This window comes from Mesoplodon bidens, assembly GCF_964165515.1.
Source record: "Mesoplodon bidens genome assembly, chromosome: 5".
Classification (NCBI taxonomy): Eukaryota; Metazoa; Chordata; class Mammalia; order Artiodactyla; family Ziphiidae; genus Mesoplodon; species Mesoplodon bidens.
The window spans coordinates 43,356,446-43,381,441 of record NC_138161.1 but is presented as its reverse complement, the minus strand read 5'-3'; the positions used below and the strand labels follow the sequence as shown (position 1 = coordinate 43,381,441).

General features: G+C 36.8%; 1 protein-coding gene across 1 annotated transcript in view; it reads right to left on the bottom strand.

The window, feature by feature from the left end:
- Positions 1-6,408: 6,408 nt before the first annotated feature.
- Positions 6,409-24,996, bottom strand: part of NSUN3 (NOP2/Sun RNA methyltransferase 3) — a 52,827-nt gene continuing 34,239 nt past the window's right edge. The window contains exon 6 of the mRNA XM_081234997.1: positions 6,409-8,324. Coding sequence (XP_081091123.1) covers positions 8,054-8,324 — 271 coding nt within the window. The 3' untranslated portion in view covers positions 6,409-8,053. The remainder of the gene's footprint in view (positions 8,325-24,996) is intronic.

The following is a 24,996-nucleotide window of genomic DNA, read 5'->3' as shown; positions in this document are numbered from 1 at the left end:
TCATCTGAAGCTATTCTGAATTTTAAAAAACACATATAGGCATACCTGGCATCATCTGGATGATCACAATAATACTCTAGTACTTAAGGTGTTTCCGTTATCCTTAAGTGAAAACTAAGCAATACTATTTTAAATATTTGTGAAAAAAATAACCTAAAAACCCCCAAAATGTTCTTACTAACCAAATTCTGTATTCATGGAAAGTTGGGAGACAAAATGGCATCATAGAACACCACAAAAATTAAGGTATTTCTGAAGTTCAAATAGAGAAAATTGGTGGAAAAATGGAGAAATTATGGGATGCGTGATAGCCAAGCCATTGAACTCCAAAGGCCTATACTGTAATAATAGGTACCATGGCCAGATTTCAAGTGGCAATGTAGTTTCAACAGAACAGCATCATCTGAAACGTTAAATGAATACTACTTATTTCAACTTTATTTTTCAACTTTTAAAATTTTTATAGGGTTTTGTGGATTTTAAAATTGTGTGAAACTATAAGTACACAGAATTTTACACACAGTTCTGTTTGTTTATAGCTAAATAAACAGTGGGGCCCCAGAGAATGTTTTGCTCCTTAAAGGGGTACTTATATTACCAAAGTTTGAGATACATAAGAGTGAAAAATATCATGCTTGGAAATAAAGACTGGTTTTCTGCAAAAAAGCAACAGAAACAATCAGACTCTCCAGCACATCAGCTTAACAGACATGTTAGCAAAAAGAATATAATTGCAAAGAATGTGAACTAACATGGGCAGTTGTACTCTTCACCTGGACTCTACTGCCTGCTTCTCCCTGGTCAGTTCCACTGCCTATTCAGATCTTCCTCTTTTATTTATCAGCTCCTCTTAGACTTATTTTGGTTCTTCACTACTGTCTTTCTATTTTCTCCCTTCACTTTTATACCCAGTATTAGCCCTTTACTTCAATCTCAGTTATAGGTCAGAGAAATTTTTTTAAAAAGAAGATATTGGATTAAATAAAATAATCATTATACAAATACTTAGAACAATGTCTGTGATATAGTAATGGCTCAAAACATATTCACTTCCCTTAGAGATAATCTATTTTACTTTAAAAATTAGGCAACCAAGGCTTAGAAAGTTTGAGACCTATTTACTGTCACAGATTAAGTTAAAGGCAGAAGTAGTTCCAAACAACATTAACTTTCACTTTTCAATAAAATTCTGGAGTAATTGATAAGTTTATAGAGAATAAGATTTTTCTATCGTTCTGCAAGTGCTTCTTTAATAATCTATTTTTTGACTGTCCTTGATGTGCTGAAGTACAATTTTTTTTTCTATTTTAAGACATTCTCATCTGCTGGTCTGCCCTTGGATATTTCTTATAGGTTTGAAGTATCCTCCAGAAGACAATTATGGATTTATCCATTGGCATTCCAACCTCATTACTGAGCCTATTTCATTTGAAATTTTCCCACACTGTATGCATGCCTAAGCATGCCCATAATACCATGGATTCTCTATTTAATTTACATCTTTCAGTCCAATGCACAAGATTTTGAAAATGGTTTGACTATTCTTTCCATTCACTGTAAAAAAACAAAAAACAAAAAACAACTAAGTATTGCAGCCCAAAATATACCTATATAGTTTTCAAATAGTACTATAAGAACAAAAATACTATATTTTAAAATGTCTAGATCATTTTGTAAAAAATAACATCAGGTCTTCTAGTAGAACTCTAGCTAATTAGAGTGGGAAATGCAGCAGGTTACTTAAAGGGTATCCCAACCAATAAGCTGGGACACTTTATACACTGTGATAACAGGCTTCCTCAGTAGGATTATTCATATTTTTATGAAGTTAAAGAGGATGTAATTGTGTGTGTGTGTATCTGTTTGACAGATCTCAAAGCAAGAGGACCTAGTACAAAATACTAAAAGGGCTTGAATTTCATCCTGAAGGGAATGGGGAGTCATTGAAAAATTTTAAACGGTAATGACATAATGAGGTTTTGTTGTAGGAAGAGCGCTTCAGTAGCCATAGAGGATATGGGTAGTGAGGTGTGAGGCAGCAGGTAGGAAGATGAACTGTGAAGAAATTCAATAGCTCAGGTGACCTAACTAAGGCAATGCCGATGATACTAAGAGAGAACAATAAAAAATGGTAAAACTTGGTTATTATCTAGAGGTGAGAGTGAGGGAGAGGAAAGAGAAAAGTTGAACATAACTCCCAAGTTTCTAACTTGGGAGGCCGGATGAATGGTGGTGTGTCTAAATAAAATGAGGGGAAGTATGCACTAGGCAAGATTGAGGACATTCACTCTGATGGCCACAATTTTTCTCAAGGAACTAAGAGGCAGGAGCATCTCCTGAGAGAAAAAAGCAGAGAGTTTATACAGAAGAGTTGTAGAGAATAGTGGAAGTTGGGAAAAGTCACTAATGAGAATGGAAAAGGAAGCTGGCCAAGGAGTAGTCAAAGTTATTAGGCAATGTAAAAGTCTTAGGAGAGGCAAGTGAGCGTGAATTTGTAGTGAAATCAATCTGCACAGGTGTGTGAATTTATAACATCAATCTGCACTCCTATATAATTTCTTTTCCAAACAATGATCAGCCATCTCCATACATTAGTAGACGCATGGACTACTGAATTTATCTAGAGTTGCAGGTTTAAATATCAGATGTAGTAGAATGCAAAAGCATGAGGAGATTAAACCACTGTGAGAACAAAGTTTTAAGTTTTCAACCATAGGATCCAGGATGGGTAAGGAAAGGAGACCAGAAGAGAAAGGACAGAAAGGGTTTAGAAACTAGAGTGTCAAGGAAACTGGACTGAAGTTTTAATAAGAATGAGAGAGTAAGAAAGCTGGAAGAACAGGAGGTACTGAGATTAAATTTTCCTAAATAGAAAATTTTTAGATCTGTGTTGTCCACTAAGGTAGCTACTAGCCACAGTGACTATTTACATTTACATTCATTAAAACTAAAAATTATGTTCCTCAGTCACACTAACCACATTTCAAGTGCTCAATAGCTATGCATGGCCACCATATTGTCCATATTGGACAGGGTGGATAAGACATCTCCATCATATAGGAAGGTCCACTGGAGAGTGTGGCTTTAGATAATGCCAAATTCTAGGAAATTTCCAGGAGTGTGAATTGAAGACATATAGAGACAAAAGCCATTGGGGGAGAGGTAGTAAAGGCATCAGGAAGGTGGGATATTTGATGGATTTCCCACAGAGGTGTTGAATTCAGCCTGTGGCAGGAGGTCCAATGGAGAAGATATGAGCTAGATGCTAAAGTCCTCATTGAATGTAGTGGGTGTGACCAGATAGATGAATGTGTAAACTTTGTTGGGAGTTGTAATGTGCTTCCTAGGAGTATATCCGAAACCCTTTAGGCCTATCACAGTGTCCTTTGCTTTTGAAACATGCTTGACTGACTAAATCTAGACCCAAGCCCAGAGTGACGTGCCAGATCCCACCTAAACCACTCCTGAACCATTCCCCTGGTTCAAAAATCACCTCCGTTGAAACTATATCAAGTTGCTTCAGCCAACTCAATACTATGGGGTGAAAAAGGAACCTGCTGAGTTAACTCTATACAGTCGGGTTAACTAAACAGCTGAAAATAATGCATCTATGGGCATAGCTATAGCTTCAGTGCAAGATTTAACAAAGACTATCTGTACGAGGATATATGACAAAGGTAATCATTTTGAAGAACATGGGTAGTTTGTGTATGTCTGTTGTGTTTATTAAATACATTTGTTATAATCTAGGACTTACACTTAAGATTTTTTATGATCAAGAGGGATGGCTATCAATGAAGCTAGTTATATTGGCTTTTCATGGCTAAAAATATCACACAAAACAATTTCCAGTGTCATCAGAGCTAGGTGCCACCAGCCTTCCCTTTTCTTAAGAGTTGACAGCTATGAGCTACAAACCCACAGTAATCCTGCATTACTAACATCAATTCACGAGTCAGCACAAGTTCTCTGGTCCTCTCATTCCTCTGTCCCTCACCCCAGAGATTACTGTTAATACCAGAATGGGGGTAAGGTCTACCATTTTTCAAAGGTCATTAACACCTTGTTTGGATGACTAAATGAGCAAACCTCTCTATTACTTAGTAAGTATAAGCTAAAATAGGCCCAGTCCCTCTTTTCTCCTGTCACCATTGCTAATTCCTCCTAACTCTTCTCATTCTTATTAATATCTGCAGTTTTACTCTCACTTGTTTTTAAGAACCAGGAAGAAACTGGGTGCTACTGTCCTGTTTCTTATTTTTCAATAGGCTATACATTTTTAGACTGTTGATTCTGCTAGGTTATATAGTTATTTGTATGTAATGGGCTCTTCCACAGCAATATGCAGCAGAAAATTCCTTTTGATAAGCCATAGCAAGCTTAACTGAGTCATGACGTATGCCGTCAAACAGCTTCCAATGAGGCAAACAGTACTCTTCCTAAGGTAGCATATGTTTCACCCAGTTTCAACATGACTATAGGGCCTCACATGACCAAAGAAATTACTTTCTTCATTTGTGAAAAGTTACAGAAGTGTATGGAGTTAATATTTGATTGAGCTAATTGAATTTTAAAGAGGTATATGTTCTAGCAGGCTTTCTGCCTCCTTAGATCTAGTGAAACCTATTTTTTAAAAATCTTAGCACTGAATTAACAAGTCAATTTTTTAAGTTTGTTCTTTCATTCTATAGTTTAATTACTCCCTAATGAGAATCCCAAATCAATTCTTTTTAAATTTTCATTTTATTTTAAATGTCATATAATAGGTAATATTAATAGAAATGACTGTCAAGATAGTATTTCTGATTCTCTCCCATTGACTTTGCAGCCTGAAGCCATTCCGAATTCTGACATTACTTTTAATGTTTTCAGGACAGATGCTGTTAGGGCTTTCAGCACAAGCAGTAGATAATCAGCAGACATTTAGTTAACTTGTGAAGCTTCATCTGAATATCCTTCAGTTACCCAGGGGATCTGGGTGATATTATAGCTCCAATGTCAGCCTGAAGAGTAACATCAGTAATGGGCATCATACTTACTTCCCTCCCCAATGCAGCAATAAGGCAAGGCGAAGAAGATTGTAAACCATTGATCTGAACTATATAAATGGGCTGAACATAAAATTGTGTTGTTATATTCATCCCCAAAGCAAAATTTACCTAACATATAATACAAGTAGTCCCATTCAATTGCATCAAAGGACTTCTTGGCATCTAATAAAATTGTTGCTATTGGTTCGTTTTCTCTTTGTACTCCAGATGAGTTGCATTAGCCTATGCAGATCATCTGATACTTATCGCCACATATAAAGTCTTCTTGGATAAGGGCCTATTAGATTTGTGATTACTTTAGTCATGTAGCAAGTGTTCTGGTGTCTATTATTTTATGCCTAATATCCTTTTATCCTTGTATAAAAGAATATTTTTCATAATACTGTTAAGGGGGGTAACATGCCATCTTCAGTATAAAGCCATATGGATATGCAATAGGATAAAGAACTGTAGGCTGCCTTGATTCTAAGCCACAGATAATGTTTGATGCTTTAAAAATTCAGTACAAACCATTTAAATGCATTACTTTTATTCATAGTCTATTTCTGAAACTAAGGGCTGTTCAGTGTGCTGATGGCAGAAAGAAGTTAATGTGTTGGTAAGCAACCTAAATTCTATAAAGCTATTTTGAAAGTAACTCAATGCCACAGAAAGTAGTATCAATTACGCCTTGCTTTTCAATTGACATTGCAAGGCTGCTCCAAATTCCTATTCTTCAGTTCAGCATCTGCAAAGAAAAGGAAGGCAGAGAATACCTCTATGGGAGATTTCTGGGTATCGCAATCACAAGAGGTACTTCTTTAAAACACAGCCTGAAATATTTCAAAATTGGATTTTTTCCCCAAGTATTAATTAACCCTTTCATGCCCTGAGAATAGAGAATTGCATACAAGGGGAAAGCTGAGCAATGGAGAATAAGGGTAAAGCCAGTTGATAATCTTGAAGGTTCCTATAACCTGTATCTTGTGAGACAGCATAGAGTAGTGAGAAGGACCTGGCCTTTGGAACCAGTTTTAATCTTGGTTCCATTCTTTACTTACCAGAGTAGCTTGGCAAGCTAGGAGCAGCACTAAACTTGGGTTTTCTCAGTCACAAAATGTGGTCATGATACTCAGTCCTGGAGCTGTTTTAAAGTTCAGAAAAGATAACACATATATATAAAGAACTTAATCAAATATTTAACACTCAATGAATGTCAGATGTTTCATTATAGTTATTGATAATAATAAAATGAGCTATATGTATATCTATATTTGCATTTTTCAGTAATCATAGAAAGGTCTAATCCAACAGCACATTGAGTATTCAGATTAGGCTTCATGGCATTATGCTGGGAAAATAATGACATTCAACAAAGTGCACTGTGAAAATTTACTTTGTGATTAATCTACACAGAATAAATGTACTTTTTAAACCTATAGCATCTGAAGACAGGATTTCAAACTGAAAAAACAAACCAATAAGCACACACTAAAAAAACACACACACATAATAAAAGTCCTTTCCGTTATTATTAATCTTCTGTATTAACTCGGTATATTTGATTGAGTCCAAGAGATCCAGCTTTTCTTCAAATATATTGGTTAGATATAAAGGAAACAAAACGGTTAATGCAATGAAGGTATAGAAATAACATTCTTCCTAGGACTTCCCAGTTAAAGGAGCCCAGTTTTATATGCTTGCAAAAAAAAAAATAAATAAATAGTAAATGAGCCAAGAGTCTCTAGTTTAAATGTATAGAATGTAATAATTCAAAAGGATTCAGCTTCAGCAGAATTTTGTATTTCTATAGTCAGAGTTTTGGTTTTTTTTTAAACTAATTTATAAGTAGAATCTTTTGAAATATGCTACATAATTTTTCTTAATAGTTGGAAAAATATGTTTGGCCTCTGAGTAAAGCAATTTCTAGAGAAAACACATGATCAAAACCTGAGGCTAAAACCCTAAGTACATATACAGAAATGTACACAATATTCCCAGGATATGTATAAACAAGGAGAGCCACTTAGTAAATGGTATTGGGTTTTGGTAATAGTATAATCCACTCTCATTAGGCATCTCCCTTTTGTGCATTAGTATGTGACATCATAGTCTCAGATAACATTTCATAACGCAATGAAATAAAATGCCCCTCCAGATTGCAACTGTTAGATAATCAGATTCTGTAGTGTTCATTATGACTGCAATTATGTAGCAAAACTCTCCAAATATAGTTCAGTTATTGTGGTTATTAATCATTCTGGTTTTGTTTCAAGTACTTGCTTTATAGCCTGCTGGATAGACTCCATTATTCTACTAGCTGAATGTAGAAAGTCAAACATGTGCATGTGAATCTGCTGTTCTAATGGCCTTTCAACATAATTTACCCTTTCAATTTGTATTTGTGAATACAAAAAAAAAGTGGAGAAATAAAGCTGGTGTCAATAGAGTCACTGACCTTTGCAGTAAACAGAAGATAGTTCTTAACAAAAAACAACTTGGCAAATAAGAAATCTATTTTCCTAGAACTAGAAATAGTGCTGCTTAAGAAGTTAAGTCTCAGAATAGCAATCAGTTCTTATAGAAAAGAGGGGAAAAAAACCTCGAAGAATCTATACATTTGATAAGGAAAAAAATGATAAGAGGGCCAGAAGATGTGCATTTTTAGAGGTTCAAAGCACCAACATTACAGATAGAAGGTATTTCTAAACATTTTATGCACAAAACCATATATTCTGATTAATTTAACTACAAAATGCCAAGTAAAAGACAGATTTATTATAGGGAACAAACACCATCTGCACCATCTTAAATCATTACTGTAGATGTGTTTCTAGGAAAAAAATATACCTGAGAAGTTCTGAGATGCTAAAGTATTAACTAAATAGGATTCCAACAGACCCAGGGAAAGTGACTCCATTTTATTTAAATGTTAACACGTAGGGAGCCTACATGTTAAATAAATATAATAATACATTGATATGCTATCGATGTAATGGTTCACAAAATGCACATCACCAATTTCAAGGAGTCCATGATTTTTTCAATTTGGCTACATACATTGGGCCCCAGGCTTTGCCCTTATCTGGAATCACCAATAGCCCACATTCCTGGCCAGTGGGAGCAAATGTGAAGTCTTGGGAGCAAGTCCTTGCCATTTCCTTAATGTCCACAGGCATGATGTTACTGTAGGAGTTTAAAACTTCACTGATCACATCTTGATTTTCTGCCTTGGAAAGTGTGCATGTAGAGTACACAAGCAGCCCTCCAGGACGTAAGGCCTTAATTGCAGACCTGCATGTAATCAGGAAAATGCAAAAGATTGGTTACTACATTAAAAAGGAACTATGGGGGCTGAGGGCAAGTAAGCTTACAGACTTGAAATTAACCCTATTCTGACTCTGACTGTAATAACTTTGGGTGTTTTCTAGCCTTGCAACTATTTCTTTCTAATGTATCCTTGGATGACTGGGAAAATGATAATAAGACCAATCAACATGGGAAAGACAGAGAGTATGTTTGACTGGTTCATTGTTTTGTTCTTCTAAGGACAGGAGGATGGAGGCAGAGCATGGAATAATGGGTCTGTCTTTGAATATATTGAGTGGTACTAATGGGTAGGTGGGAAGGAGCATCTGAACTTCAGGAAAGGGGTTAGGGCTCAGTGATAGATGAAGTCATGAGAATAAACAGGATTTCCCAGGAAAAGAACAAGGAAAAAAAAAAAGTGGACTAAAGACAGAGAATGCCTATATGTAAAGAGAGCAGAACTTAGAAAAAATTTAGAAGGCTTCTCCAGATAAAAGTATAGCTTTAGGGAAAAGATGGGAAGACTTTTTTCCCCCAAGGGGAAGACTTGAACATATTTGTAGATGCAGATCCAGGAGAACAGTCCCAGGACTTCAGGCTGCAAATGGAGGAGTTAGCTTCAGAAAAGATGGGATTCCAGCTCTTCATCTGAAACAACAAGGGAGCATAAACAGGGAACCGAGACGTTCTAAGGTAAATGAAAGTTTACGATAGACAGCCTTGATAATAAGTGTGGAGGGGGAAGCAAGGTCATCTACTGAGAGAGAAAACTAGAAAAGTTTTAGTCCTGCTGCTGTGGTGATAACCCCAGAGCAATTACTGATCAAGAACTTTTTTTTTTTTTTAAAGAAATCATGTTCCAGAACCTCTACTGGATTTAAAAGTACAGTCAGCCCCATCTCAACCTATATTTAAACAACTAGAGCACCTCCCAATAACTAAGGTTTATAATGAAGATCCACATCATCAAGGCAAGTTCAAATTCTGTCTTCTATGTTCGATTATTAAAGTATTGAAAAATTCTAACTCAAGATAAGCAAACTGATGACGATTTTTTTCTCCTTTTTCTGTAGACATCCTTAAATATAATGTGTAATAAAAAATGTACTAACTCAAAACAATAAAGTAAAAAGGATAGAGAGAACCATTAACTAACAGTGAATTTCAACACATTACTGAAAGATGATATGCAGACAGACAAGTAATAGTGAATGAAGAGAGTAGAGACAGCACTATAGCCACAGAGGGCATAATTTGACCTGCAGAACTACAGAGGGGTTCGGGACCTGGAAAAGCCAGACGAAATGTGACAGGAGTAAAAAGTGAAAACAAAGATATTAATTCGAAGCATAGATGAGAAACCACAGATTTCAGACTCCCATATATGGCAAGTCAGGCAGCCAAGTAAAAAGTTGGAAGTTTTTTTTTTAACTGAAGTATAGCTGATTTACAATGTTGTGTTAATTTCTGCTGTAGAGCAAAGCAATTCAGTTATACAGTCTTTTCCATATTCTTTACCATTATGGTTTATCACAGGATATTAAATATTGTTCCTGTGCTATACAGTAGGACCTTGTTTATCCATTCTATGCATAATAGTTTGCATCTGCTACTCCCAAATTCCCAATCCATCCCTCCCTCACCTCACCTCCCCCCTGGCAACCACAAGTCCATTCTCTATGTCTGTGAGTCTGTTTCTGTTTCATAGATAAGTTCATTTGTGTTATATTTTAGGTTCCACATATAAGTGATATCATACGGTATTTGTCTCTTTCTGACTTACTTCACTTAGTATGATAATCTCCAGGTCCATCCATGTTGCTGAAAATGGATTATTTCATTCCTTTTTATGGCTGAGTAGTATTCCATTATATATATGTACCATATCTTCTTTATCCATTCATCTGTCGATGGACATTTAGGTTGTTTCCATGTCTTGGCTACTGTCAATAGTGCTGCTATGAACATAGGGGTGCACATATCTTTTTGAATTATAGTTTTCTCTGGATATATGCCCAGGAGTGGGATTGCTGGATCGTATGGCAACTCTACTTAATAGCTTTTTGAAGAACCTCCATACTGTTTTCCATAATGGTTGTACCAACTTACATTCCCACCAACAGTGTAGGAGGGTTCCCTTTTCTCCACACCCTCTCCAACTTTCTTATTTGTAGACTTTTTAATGATGGCCATTCTGACTGATGTGAGGTGCTACCTTGTTGCAGTTTTGATTTGCATTTCTCTAATAATTAGTGATGTTGAGCAACTTATCATGTTCCTGTTGGCCATCTGTATGTCTTCTTTGGAGAAAAGTCTATTTAGGTCTTCTGCCCATTTTTTGATTGGGTTGTTTGGGTTTTTTTTGTTGAGTTCTATGAACTGTTTGTATACTTTGGACATTAAGCCCTTGTCAGTCGCATTGTTTGCAAATATTTTCTCCCATTCTGTAGGTTGTCTTTTAGTTTTGTTTATGGTTTCCTTTGCTTTGCAAAAGCTTGTAAGTTTGATTAGATCCCATTTGTTTATTTTTGCTTTTATTTCTATTGCCTTTGGAGACTGACCTAAGAAAACATTGGTACGATTTATGTCAAAGAACATTTTGCCTATGTTCTCTTCTAGGAGTTTCATGGTATCATTCTTACGTTTAAGTCTTTAAGCCATTTTGAGTTTATTTTTGTTTAGGTGTGAGGGAGTGTTATAACTTCATTGATTTACATGCAGCTGTCCAACTTTCCCAACACCATTTGCTGAAGAGACTTTCTTCCAGTTGTATATTCTTGCCTACTTTGTCGAAGATTAATTGACCATAGGTATGTGGGTTTATTTCTGGGCTCTCTATTCTGTTCCCTTGATCCACATGTCTGTTTTTGTGCCAGTACCATGCTGTTTTGATTACTATTGCTTTATAGTATTGTCTGAAGTCTTGGAGGGTTATGCCTCCTGCTTTGTTTTTGTTCCTCAGGATAGCTTTGGCAATTCTGGGTCTTCTATGGTTCCATATAAGTTTTTGGATTACTTGTTCTAGTTCTGTGAAAAATGTCATGGGTAATTTGATAGGGATTGGATTTAAACTGTAGATTGTTATGGGTAGTATGGCCAATTTAACAATATTAATTCTTACAATCCAAGAGCATGGAATATCTTCCCATTTCTTTGAATCATCTTCAATTTCCTTTATAGTTTTATAGTTCTAATTATATAAGTGTTTTACCTCCTTGGTCAGGTTTATTCCTAAGTATTTTTTGGCGGGGGGTTGTGATATTAAAAGGTATTGTTTTTTTACATTCCCTTTCTGATATTTCATTGTTATTATAAAGAAATGCGGGGCTTCCCTGGTGGCACAGTGGTTGAGAGTCCGCCTGCCGATGCAGGGGACACAGGTTCATGCCCCGGTCCGGGAAGATCCCACATGCCGTGGAGCGGCTGGGCCCATGAGCCATGGCTGCTGAGCCTGTGCGTCCAGAGCCTGTGCTCCGCAACGGGAGAGGCCACAACAGTGAGAGGCCCGCATACCGAAAAAAAAAAAAAAAAAAGAAATGCAACTGATTTATGTATGTTAAACTTGTATCCTGCTACCTTACTGATTTCGTTTATCAGTTCTAGGAGTTTCTGTGCAGAATCTTTAGGATTTTCTATATATAGTATCATGTTATCTGATATAATGACAATTTTACCTCTTCCCTAAAAGTTGGAAGTTTTTTTTTTTTTTTTTTTTTGGCGATACGCGGGCCTCTCACTGTTGTGGCTTCTCCCGTTGCGGAGCACAGGCTCCGGACGCGCAGGCTCAGCGGCCATGGCTCACGGGCCCAGCAGCTCCGCAGCATGTGGGATCTTCCCGGACCGGGGCACAAACCCGTGTACCCTGCATCGGCAGGCGGACTCTCAACTACTGCGCCACCAGGGAAGCCCAAAGTTGGAAGTTTTTTAATCTAAGAAAGTTGAATAAACTATTTAGGGAGACCTAAGGCACCCCCCCCAACCAAAGACCTCTACATTCAGCAAATCATAAAATGACATCACCAGGCAAAAATTATCATCCCTAAAATAAACCTCCTAGTACTTTACTGTCCCATTATTAAATAAAAATGTACAGTGAAGGATTATTAAGGGTGAGAAATGCTTACGCAATATGTGAGATCAAAAGTAAAAGAAACAAACAAAAAATGGCCTACGAAGAAACAAAATTCAGGGAACAAAAGAGACATAACAAGACCTTATAAATGCAGAAAGATCAGCAAAAATACAGGACCTACAAAACAATAAGAGAATGTCATGAAACAGGACCAAGAAGAGGGCTCTTCGAAATGAAATACATGTTTATCAAAATAATATTTTATAGAAGTGTTTGGAAGTTAAGGTTGAAAAATCTTCCAAAAAAGCAGAACAATAGATTGACTGAAAATGACACAGGGAAGATTAATCAAGCAGGTCCAAATTTCAGTTAACAGGAGTACTGGAAAGATAGTACAGAGAACTGGGGGAGGGGGACTTGAATTAGTGAAATAAGAATTTTCTAGAGATGAAAAGAAATTTTCAGATTAAAATAGCTCATCAAAAGGCTAGAATATCCATTATTATTTATTCAGCATCTATTACAAGCATTGTTCTAGATGTTGGGTATACACTGAAATAGAACAATAACGATAAAAAAAAAACCCTCAGTTTCATGAAGCTTACATTCTAGCTGGGGGAGAAAGACTACAAAAATAAGTAAGTCTGTCATGGACTGAACTGTGTTCCCCTCAAAATTCATATGTTGAAGCCCTAACCCCCAATACCTCAGAATGTGACTGTATTTGGAGATAACATCTTTAAAGAGGTAATTAAGTTATTAAAATGAGGTCATTAGGGTGGGCCCTAATCCAGTATGTCTGATGTCCTTATAAGAAGAGGAAATTTGGACACAATTACAGAGGGAAGATCAAGTGAAGACACAGGGCAAAGACAGCTATCCAAGCAGAGAGGCCTCAGAAGAAATCAACCCTGCAGACACCTTGATCTCAGACTTCTAGCTTTCAGCACTGTGAGAAATATCTGTTGTTTAAGCCATTCAGTCTGTGGTACTGTGTTATGGTAGTCCTAGCAAACTATACGTATGCACATACATATATAAACACATACACACACATAATATATACACATACACACACATATATACGTATGCATGTGTGTATGTTTGCACGTGTGTTTTCCCCCACCAAGCAATCCTCCAATTTTCTGCAAACACTGACTGCATGTCCTACAATTTATTTCAATTCTGACACTAACCACCTGGTCCCACAAGACTGTCCTTCGAATGCCAACTGCAAGTCCAAGTCTTCGGCACTTCTGACACACTGGTTATAAAATGGGGTTCCCACAAACCCCTCCTTGGGTTAAATAATTTTCTAGAATGGCTCTCTTACTTACTATGTTACTGATTTATTATTACAAGATACAAGGCAGTAACAGCCAGATGGAAGAGATGCACAGGGCAAAGTATGCCCTCTCCAGGCACACCACCCTCCCAACACCTCCTCTCCACCCTGAAAGCCATGCAGATCTCTTCAGTGACATTTTTTTAGAGGCTTCATTAAATAGGTGTAATTGATTAAATCATTGGCCACTGGTGATTGAACTCCATCTCCAGCCCCTCTCCCATCCCTAAAGAGGGGGAGGGGTGGAGCTGAAAGTTCCAACACTCTAATTATACAGTCAGTTTCCCTGGCAACCAGTCCCCCATCCTTAGGGGCTGCCCCAAAGTCACCTTATTAACATAAACTCAGGTATGGTTGAAAGGGCTTGTTATGAATAATAAAAGTTGCTCCTTTCACCACAGCCAGATATTATAACAAAAGACGTTCCTATCACTCTTATCACTTCGGAAATTACAAGGGTTTTAGGAGCTCTGGCCTGGAACCAGGAACAAAGATGAAATATATATTCACAATATCACAGATTGCTTATTTTTTAATTTAGTGATAGGTTCTATAAAGAAAATTAAATCAAGGTAAGAGGATTAGGAGTGCCTGGATGGTAACAGGGATTGCAGTTTTAAGTAGGATAATTAGAATAGGACGACACTTCAAGAAGTGACATCTGAACAAAGACCTGAGAAGAGAAGGTAAGGAAGTGGGCCATGTAGATATTTGAGGAAAGAGCATTCTGCACAAAAGGAGTAGCCAGTGCAAAGACCCTCAGACATGTTTGAGGAAGGAGGAGGCCAGTGTGGCTGTAGCACAGGGAAGAAAGTGGTGGTAGGATAAGATGAGATCAGGGAGTTAAGAGGAGAGGGTGCAGAGGGTCTGACACAACACTGTCAAAACTCCAACCTTATAGTGAATGAAAAGCATCCACATTTAGATGCATTATTGTTAAATTTTAGAACTTTGAGAACAAAGGAAAAATGCTAAATGCCTCCAGAGAGAAGAACTGGTTGCCTCTAAGGGTCCAGGAATCAGACTGGCATCTGTGGAGTAGGGTACTCCAAATCCTGGGAAAAAGGCAATTTAAAGTGGATGCTATGGGCTTCCCTGGTGGCGCAGTGGTTGAGAGTCCGCCTGCCGATGCAGGGGACACGGGTTCGTGCCCCGGTCTGGGAAGATCCCACATGCCGCCGAGCGGCTAGGCCCATGAGCCATGGCCGCTGAGCCTGCACGTCCGGAGCCTGTGCTCCGCAACGGGAGAGGCCACAACAGTGAGAGGCCCGTGTACCGCAAAAAAAAAAAAAAAAAAAGTGGATGCTATTTACTGCCACACTGTCAAATAAATATATAGGAGGGAGACAGAAACTTTCAGATATCTGATGACTCAGAAATTTTATCTCTAGCAGAATGAGGAGGTAAATCAATAAAGAATAGTACTGTGACAAGGAAAACAGTGAACGCCACATAGGAGAACAAATGAAGGGAGTGAAGCCCCAGAATGATAATTGCATGGGAGCCCTTAGAGGGTAACTACTCCAGATTAGAAGAAGAGGGAGACTCCAGGGAGAAGTGAGAAGGGAGAGAAGAGATAAAATGACTGAAAACTGAGAAAACCTTGAAGATTTGATACATGCGCCTGGGGTGGGTGTGTAGGGGGGAGAAGAAAAGAGAGAGAGAGAGACAGTCTGTTCCATCTAATCTGATTATAAGAAAATTTTCCTCTCAGCATCATTCTGATCACAACACTGAACCAACAGAGAAGGAAATTTAATTCAATGTATTAGTCCATTCTGCAGTGAACAATAAAACAACATATGTTGATTATTGGTCCTCAATGTTCAGAATCATTCCATAAACTTATCTTAGTAATGTTTCAGAACAGATTATAAAATCTCAGAAAGAATACTGTCAACCTTGACAACATAAACATAAAGGTGCAGGTATAAGACACTGGGAAGTAGAGGGGAGAAATGTAAGATGGGGCGGGGATGTAAATATTGTTATACTACAAAAAGAGAAACCAAGAGCTATTGCTCTGTTTCAAAAAAGAAAAAAAGAATAAAGCTCGAAGTGTGTTTAGAGAGACTTTCTACCACTAACAGAACAAGAAATGTAGATCTAAGTGTGAAGTACTAAGTTTCCAAGCTGACTGAGGGAGAAACTGTAACAGGGTGAGAACACAGGTTGTAGAGTGCTGTGAAGAGGTAAGGGAGGTATAAGTGAGATAAGTCCAAGCAAAAAGTCAGGGCAGGCACACCTCGGAGATATGGCAGGTTTGGTTCCAGATCACAATAAAGCAAATAAAGTGAATCGCAATAAAGCGAGTCACAAATTTTTTGGTTTCCCAGTGCATAAAAAAGTTATGTTTACACTATACTGTAGTCTATTAAGTGTGCAATAACATTATGTCTAAAAAAATGTACATACCTTAATTAAAAAACACTTTATTGCTGAGAAATGCTAACCATCATCTGAGCCTTCAGCAAGTTGTAATATTTTTGCAATAGTAACATCAAAGATCACTGATCACAGATCACCATAATAAGTACAATAATAATGAAAAGTTTGAAATATTGTTAGAATTACCTAAAAGTGACACAGAGACACAAAGTGAACAAAGGCTGTTGGAAAAATGGTGCCAACAGACTTGTTGGACGCATGGTTGTCACAAACCTTCAATTTGTAAAAACATAGTATCTGAGAAACACAATAAAACAAGGTGTGCCTGTAGTCAATGTCTAAAGTTGATAAATGAAGTAATAAAGGATAAACATATTATTTAGAGGTTTAGGAGTGACCTGAAGAATAAATAAAGTATAAATAATTGTAAGTGGTTGCTCTGAGGAGTAAAGCTAGGGGAAGATGGGGGAGTGGTAGGGGTAAATTACTTTTAACTAAAAACTCATTTATATTTTTAATATTTTACCCATGTCATGTATTTCTACAATAATACAAATTAAAGGGTAGCTATGACAGTGGTATAAATATTAGAAAATTTCCCATAGAGGTCAGTTGTTTTTTGTTCTTTTAATTTGACTATTAAGGGATTAACTCTCTAGAAAACTCATTCCCTGAGGTCCAGATAACTAAAATTGTATGGTATCCAGTATTTCTGGTCTTCTCATATATCCACTTACTGATATAAAAAAAAACTGGGAGGTGACTACCAATTTACAGTAGCTTACCACTGTAAGCCTACTTAACCTTCAGTGTTTACTGTTAATTTCTAAAAAAAGTTTTTAAACCTGTCTTCTTACTTGTCACTGTCTCCTAAATATGCTCCACAGAAACTTTTTAAAAAGGCTCAGATCTAGACACCAGAGATGTGAACTGTTAATGGGATAACAGCCTATGGGAGGAAGACTGATGGGCCACAAAGATGTCCATATCCTAATCCCCAGAACCTTTAAACATGGCATATTGCATGGCAAAAGGGTATCTGCAGATGTGATGAAATTAAGGGTCTTAAAATGGGAAGATTACACTGGATTATCTGAGTGGGCCCAATGTAATTACAAAGATTCTTATAAATAGAAAAGGGAAGCAGGAGAGTCAGAGAAAGAAAGGTGATGACAAGCTAAGGTTGGAGTGACAGGAATGCTAGCCAAAGGCCACAAGCCAAGGAATGTGGGCTGCGTCTAGAAGCTGGAAAAGGTAAGGAAATCATTCTCCCTGTCTTAGTCTGTTTGGGTTGCTATAACAAAAATGCCATAGACTAGGTGGCTTAAACGATAAACATTTATTTCTCATAGTTCAGGAAGCTGGGAAGTCCAAGATTAAGGCACCAGCGGGTTCAGCCTCTGCTGAGGATACCTGCCTCCTGGTTCATAGATGGCCACTGTGTCCTCCCATGGCAGAAGGAGCTTGGGAGCATTCTGAGGGCTCTAAGGGCACTAATCCCATCATGAGTGCTCCACCCTCATAACCTAATCACCTCCCAAAGGCCTAACACACTCATCTTTGGGATTAGGATTTCAACATATGAATTTTCAGTCTACAGCACTCCCCTAGAGCCTCCAGAAGAAATCGCAGCTCTGCAAACACCTTGATTTTGAACCTATGACCTCCAGAAGTGTAAGATAATAAATCTGTGTTATTTTAAGCCACTAAATTTATGGTAATTTGTTATTAATAGCAGCAATAGGAAACTAACAAACACCTGGTGACGGCTTTTCACTGTTTTTTACAGTGACATACTGAGGCATCGGTAGATTTTGCTAAAACTGTGCAAGTTACAACTACACTCATTTTGGATCATTTTCTACTGACTATAGCAATGAGAATAATTTTTTTTCTTTAAAAAAAAGTTAGATTATTGTGCAAGGGATATATACAATTTGAATGGGGATATCTTTAAATTCCCATTAAAAGGATTTATTTTGATCCTAGTTCCACAGTTAGCAAAACCAATGCCTAATCAAGTAAGTATGATTCTTTCTCATTACAGTTGTACAAAAGTACATAGAAGCCTCATCATTTACAAACAGTATGTTCCTGGCTGGATGCAAATTTAAATTAATTTCTATAATGTTCCCAACGTTGGCTGATTCTTCTGCTCTGTTTTCATCCCAATACTCATAATTTATCTTTCTAAAATTAGGTTGGTATAACTTACCTGGCCACATTAATTTTTTTTTATTAGTTTCTGCTTTATAACAAAGTGAATCAGTTATACATATACATCTGTTCCCATATCCCTTCCCTCTTGCATCTCCCTCCCTCCCACCCTCCCTATCCCACCCCTCTAGGTGGTCACAAAGCACTGAGCTGATCTCCCTGTGCTATGCGGCTGCTTCCCACTATCTATCTAGCTTACGTTTGGTAGTGTATATATGTCCATGCCTCTCTCTCGCTTTGTCACAGCTTACCCTTCCCCCTCCCCATATCCTCAAGTCCATTCTCAAGTAGGTCTGTGTCTTTATTCCTGTTTTACCCCTAGGTTCTTCATGACATTTTTTTTTTCTTAAATTCCATATATATGTGTTAGCATACGGTATTTGTCTTTCTCTTTCTGACTTACTTCACTCTGTATGACAGACTCTAGGTCTATCCACCTCATTACAAATAGCTCAATTTCGTTTCTTTTTATGGCTGAGTAATATTCTATTGTATATATGTGCCACATCTTCTTTATCCATTCATCCGATGATGGACACTTAGGTTGTTTCCAGCTCCGGGCTATTGTGAATAGAGCTGCAATGAACAGTTTGGTACATGTCTCTTTTTGAATTATGGTTTTCTCAGGGTATATGCCTAGTAGTGGGATTGCTGGGTCATATGGTAGTTCTATTTGTAGTTTTTTAAGGAACCTCCATACTGTTCTCCATAATGGCTGTACCAATTCACATTCCCACCAGCAGTGCAAGAGTGTTCCCTTTTCTCCACACCCTCTCCAGCATTTGTTGTTTCTAGATTTTTTGGTGATGGCCATTCTGACTGGTGTGAGATGATATCCCATTGTAGTTCTGATTTGCATTTCTTTAATGATTAATGATGTTGATTAATCTCAACGTCCTAGGGCAAAATGTTAAGAGATTCCTGTCAAATGGTTGTTGCTGTTTTGCTGCTAATGATTGCTGTTTAAATACCATTTTTGCCCTTTTGCTTGTAGTAGTTACAGATTTCAAAAATACCATAATTTTGTATTCAAAGATCAAAGAAAACAGGTAATACGGAAAAAAAAAACTCACTCCCAGAGTTCATATAGCCAAGACTTTTCTATACTGAGAATTATTTTATTCCATAGTGTCTAGGATAAATCATTTGCTTCCATAACCAGTTATATATATTTTGAAATAGCCCATAAGAACCAAGTAATTATTATATTAATTAATTAATTTGGATAGGTTTCATCCAAGTCATGAAAAGAAGGATTTTTAAAAGGCTTTTTAAAAATTGTCCTTTTTTAAAGGACAGTAGACAGTAGGGTGTGAGAAAGGTTGTGTTACTTCAGGAGAGAAATTATGACAATTAGAACAGAAGAAATATACTGTTTAGTAGGTCTTAACAAGCCAAGTAAGAAATTTTAAATTCTGGAGGGGGAAGAACATTTAAAAGTTAGACTTGAATAATACTAATAAACTGGCAAAGTTGTGGTAATTAATGACCATATAAAAACATAAGTCAGGATTAGAGAAGGAAAATAAAAAGTGCTGGATCTTGGATCTGGTAGAAGGCAAAAGGTTGCTCTATGCTTGTGTAAATTTCTGTGCCATGTAGTGTTTTTTTTTTTTTTTTTAATAAGAGGAGGTAAAACTAAACAACTAACTAAGCAACATCCATTCTGGCATAATGGTATCCTCTGCTAACCTTTTTCAAATGAGCTGTGTACCTTGGCTTCTCAAGGATTACATGTTTCACAGCTTAACAAGATCCTGAATAATGGGATATTTTTCACTTGTGTTATAACACTAACTATATTGCATGAAATTACAAGTTGAATTAAGATGGGCATCCTTTACTACTGAATTATAACTGATGGTAGAGAGATGGTCAGCAGCGATTTCTAATCATACTCATCAGTAGAAGGCAGAAAAAAATGTTATGACTAACTACAGTAGATGAAGAAAAGTATTGTTTTTATCAGATTAGGTGGAAGGCTAACCTAATACTTTAAACTGAAATGGGAACTAGTAGACATTATCTTGGGTTTTATATATTATTCAACACACAATGTCCAGCTATAATGCAGAGCTGGGGAAGTACTTCTAAAGGAAGCAGAGTTGCCACATAATACAATCCCCCTAACATTTCCCTGAAACACATATATTCGCCTCAGAAGCCTCCCACCTAAGAGCTCATCAGGCTTAACCCTACTTGAAGTATGAAATAAGATTCTATCTCACAATAGCACTGCAGGAAGTAAAGCTGATCTTGATTAACAGTATAGGATAAAATAAGAGTGGGAAATGCTTTTACCACAGCACCCCTAACAGGAAAAGAATGATGGCCTTCTTGCCACAGAATGTACACCAGATACCCTGTTGCTTTACAGCAGATACTAGCTGTACAAATTTTTCCACATCTTTGTCTTTCAGTATTATGGAATAGGCTGAAATGCATTTTGCACTTAAACCACCTAGTTAATGAAGCAGCTCAAAACAAAACATATTCTAAAAAAGAAAACATTAAACAGAATATAACGTTAAATTAAATTTTCCCCATTTACAAATAGAAAACCTTAATTGATTTTTGGCGGTTCACAGAGTAGACCTGAATGGCGCTTTAGATGTACTATCTTTTACACGCCATCGTGAAATCCAAAAAGCTCTGCAAACTACAGCTTTTTTCTTAAGTTTGTGTCAGATTCATCTGGCCTCAACATTTGACCCAAATTGATGTAAGGCTATTTATGGTCAAGACTGAGCCCACGTGGTAAAACTACTCGAACGTTTTGCTGAAAACATATTAAAGTTTGATTACAGGGTGCTGCCCCAGATCCTACTGAGGGAAGTGGGTGATGTGATATAACAAATACATACTATATCACCTTAAAAAAAAGCAGAATTCTGAGCAGAATCCATCAGTATTTTCTTATTCTAATATAAAGTAAGAAAAACAGCTGGACTGTTTTGCATTCTTTCAATACACTAAGGGTTCTTCCCCATTACCCCCTCCCAAAAGTGTTTTGTATGTCTGTATTTTTTAAAGAACACTTTATACAATCAATAATGAAACTTTTTTCAGAAGTTCATTTTGTCATTTTTTTCAGTGCTTTTCATTGAATTTCTCTATCCTTTAAAGATCTTAGAGAAAAACAGAGAATCAAGCCCCAAGAGCCATTTATAATACTGGCTTAGAAACAAGGTGAGAACATGTTGTTTTCCCAGCAAAAAAAGGGAAACCACCTTTACATTTCCAGACTAGTTCACACAGTCTTCCAGCTACCAACAAATAAAGTATAATGACCAAGGAAAAAAAAGAAAAACAATTACCTGATTTTAACACCTTGAAGAAAAATAAGTATTGCCTTAATGAAAAAAGAAGTTCAATGACCTTTAAAAACTAAAAACAAACAAAAAAAACCCTCAAAAACATCTTGGAACCCTGACAGTCATCAAAGTTCCAAAGGGAGGGTATTTCAAACCTAACCAAAATTGAAAACATGATGCAGGGTGTCCTCTTTTCCTCCGGCAAATCTGAGTCTTAGAGAATGCTATTTTTACAAATAGCTACTAAAGCAACCCTAATACATTTTAAAGAGATAAATTCCATTTTCTGGTCTATTCTTCTGGTCTTCGATTAGAAATTTGGCATTCTGTTGGAAGGGTCATTGTTAATTAGATCACTAAATTTAAGTGTTTTCTGCATTAAAAAAAACTGAGCCCAAACTGAGGAAGAAAACAATCAGCACAGCAATACTGCCATCTTTTGACCAAAGCAAGAAAAGTGATTTTCTCCCCTTACATGAATTCCTTACGACTTACCATTAAGGGACAAGCATCGTCTTTTTATGTCTTCCGGTGACATGTTTGAAGTTACAGGCACAGCCTCTACCACAACTTCTGGTGCAGAAGTAAAACAATCACAGATGTCTGTATTCTTGAAAAATTCAGATTACAGGTAAACACTACTGTGATTAATCTACTTATTCCTCATCTTTCTTCATGACCCTTCTGTGTCACCATTAAAGCATCAAGGCAACATCAACCATTCTTTCAGATGTAAATATGGGGAAGTAATCAAGTGAAATAGACTTAAAAATCCCTTCACTGACATAATATTAGCAAGTTTGTACCCTTCATCTTAGAAACTCTAGCATTAAACATTTTTTAAAACCAAGTAAGAATATAGTAATTTTTAAAACTTAAAACGAGCATAGGAGCATCAATCCTGCAATTGGTCCCTTGTAGCCATTTAATATTCAAGTAATGTTTCAGAAATTCTCTAAAAGGCTACTTTATAAGGTTACTTGCAACTTACATAAAAAAGTTATCTAATTAATAATGTGAAAAATATATGAAAACTACTTGTGGTCTTTGTATCTTACTGCCTGAATGACAAAAACTAAATCCAAAACTGAAAAAGGTGAAATGCTTCCAGAGGACATTGCACACACATATTTCTCCATGAGGAAATTCTTACTCTTTCTTTAGGATAGAATATTCCTGAATTCATGGGAATGTGGATTTGGTCCAAAAATCAAATGAGATGCTGATTCCTATGTTAACCAAGTGAGGAACAAGTCATCAGCCTAATTAATAACGCTACCTTATGTTTATTTGGTGCTTAACTTAAAGAGCATTTCACAGATGGAGTCTTAATAAAACCTTATGAGGTATACAAGGTAAATAGTCTGACCCAATTTATCAAATAGAGAGTCACAAAGACTCAGTGACTTGCCTGAAGTTACACAGCTAATTAATGCACCTTAATCTAATACCAGGAAAAGGACTGCAAGCTTTACCACTGCTGTATACCCTGAAGCAAATTATTACTATTGCTAGAATAAGTATGGAATCTGGGGCAATAAGAAAGAGGATGCTACATGCATACATTTTATCATCCCAACTGCCCCAAACACTCATTGAAGGTAAAGAATAACTATAGACCTTTAGGCACTTTTAATAAAAAGGAACTAAGAATTAGTAGGTCTGAAGCTATGACTTTAGAATCTTGGCTACCTGCTCATTTTATAGAGCATGCAACCTTTACCTATTAAAGTGCTATTGCACTGAATTTATGATGAGGTAAATGAAAGCAAATACCTCATGCTGAGACATAATTTGAAACTCTTCATCTCAGACTGACATCAAAATCATAGTTTTAAAGAATTTTAAGAAATTAGACTCAATGGTTAGAAACTCAAAGGCAGTTACTCCTTCATTAAAATTTCAAATAATTTGGAATAATTTGTAGCTATTCCAAATTCCAAATAATCTGGTAAATTCCTTTCACCAAAGTTTGTTTCCACAACTCTAAATGATATATTAAAATATCTGTTTTCCTCAGAAGCTTACTGATAAAATGAGTACAAAGCTAGCCTAAGTTAAGAGGTTTATGTTTGCATTCATCTCACCATACTATTTGATTCTGTCATTCATCCTCAACTTCGAGAAACTTTCTCTCACTTTGTCTTCCTGGACACTCCTCTTTCTTTGTTCATCTCCTACTTCTCTGAGGCCCCCTTTAGCCTCCTTATCTACCTTTCCTCTTCTTCCTATCCCTTAAATATCAGTCTTCCCTATAATTTTATCCTTGGTTTATCTTTTTTCCTAAAGTTAGATGTTTTACATATGTTGTCTCATTCAATCTTTCAATTAAGTTATTATTCTCACTTTGCAGATGAGGTAACTAAGGCAAGAGGGTTAAGCAACTTGTATGAGGCCACTCAGTAAGTGTCCAAACCAGGATTCAAATCCGTGCAGTAGAGTTCTACAGTTTTCCTTGACACCTTCCTTTTCTTCCCACTCCAGAGCCAATCAACCACCAAATCCTATTAATTCTCCACTGAAAATATCTTGCAAATCTGAGCACATATCTGTATTCCTCTCCCATTCACTCAGTTAAGGCCTTTGTCATCTACTTCTTGATTACTGTGAAATCTTTCAAATTGGTTCTCTTGCTAAAGGATTTTCTTATTAATTTTCTTTGCATACTCCAGTGTTATCTGATCAAGGGATTTCCAGCTTGTGACAGACACTTCTAATTGTTCAATATCTGTTCTCACTTCCTTCTATAGTAATGGAATTTTTAACTGGGTACAGCTAAGGCTAATTTCCTAAACTGCCTTTCACTAAAGGTAGTCATATGTCTAAGTCTGACCCATAACCAGTGAGTCGAAGTAATGTGAGGTGTGCTCTTTTGCTCTTTCTTACTACTTGCGATGCAGATTAAACAGTAGGAGTTGGAATTGTCACTCTGGACCATAAGGTAGAAGACAGACAGGGCCTGGATCCCTGATGATTCTCTGTCCCATCTCTCTAGATGCTTAGTAAGTTCTAATGTTTACATAAATTATTTTTCAGTTTCCTTTTGACCAGGAGAACTTTTATTCATCTTTCCAGGCCCACTTCAAAGCTCACTTAGTCTCTGAAACCTTCACTGATTCCCCATGGAATTCCTCCCTCTTCTGTTTTTCCCAAGCAGTAAATTTCCAGCTCCTTGAAAACAGGGTTTATGCTATATTCATTTTGTATTTTTTATATATAGCACAACTGGAAAGTATCTTCTCAAAATATATTTTTTAAAATAAGTGAATGAATAAATGTTACCTTAATCAAGAGGTGGGTCAACAAGAGAACTTTTCAGTG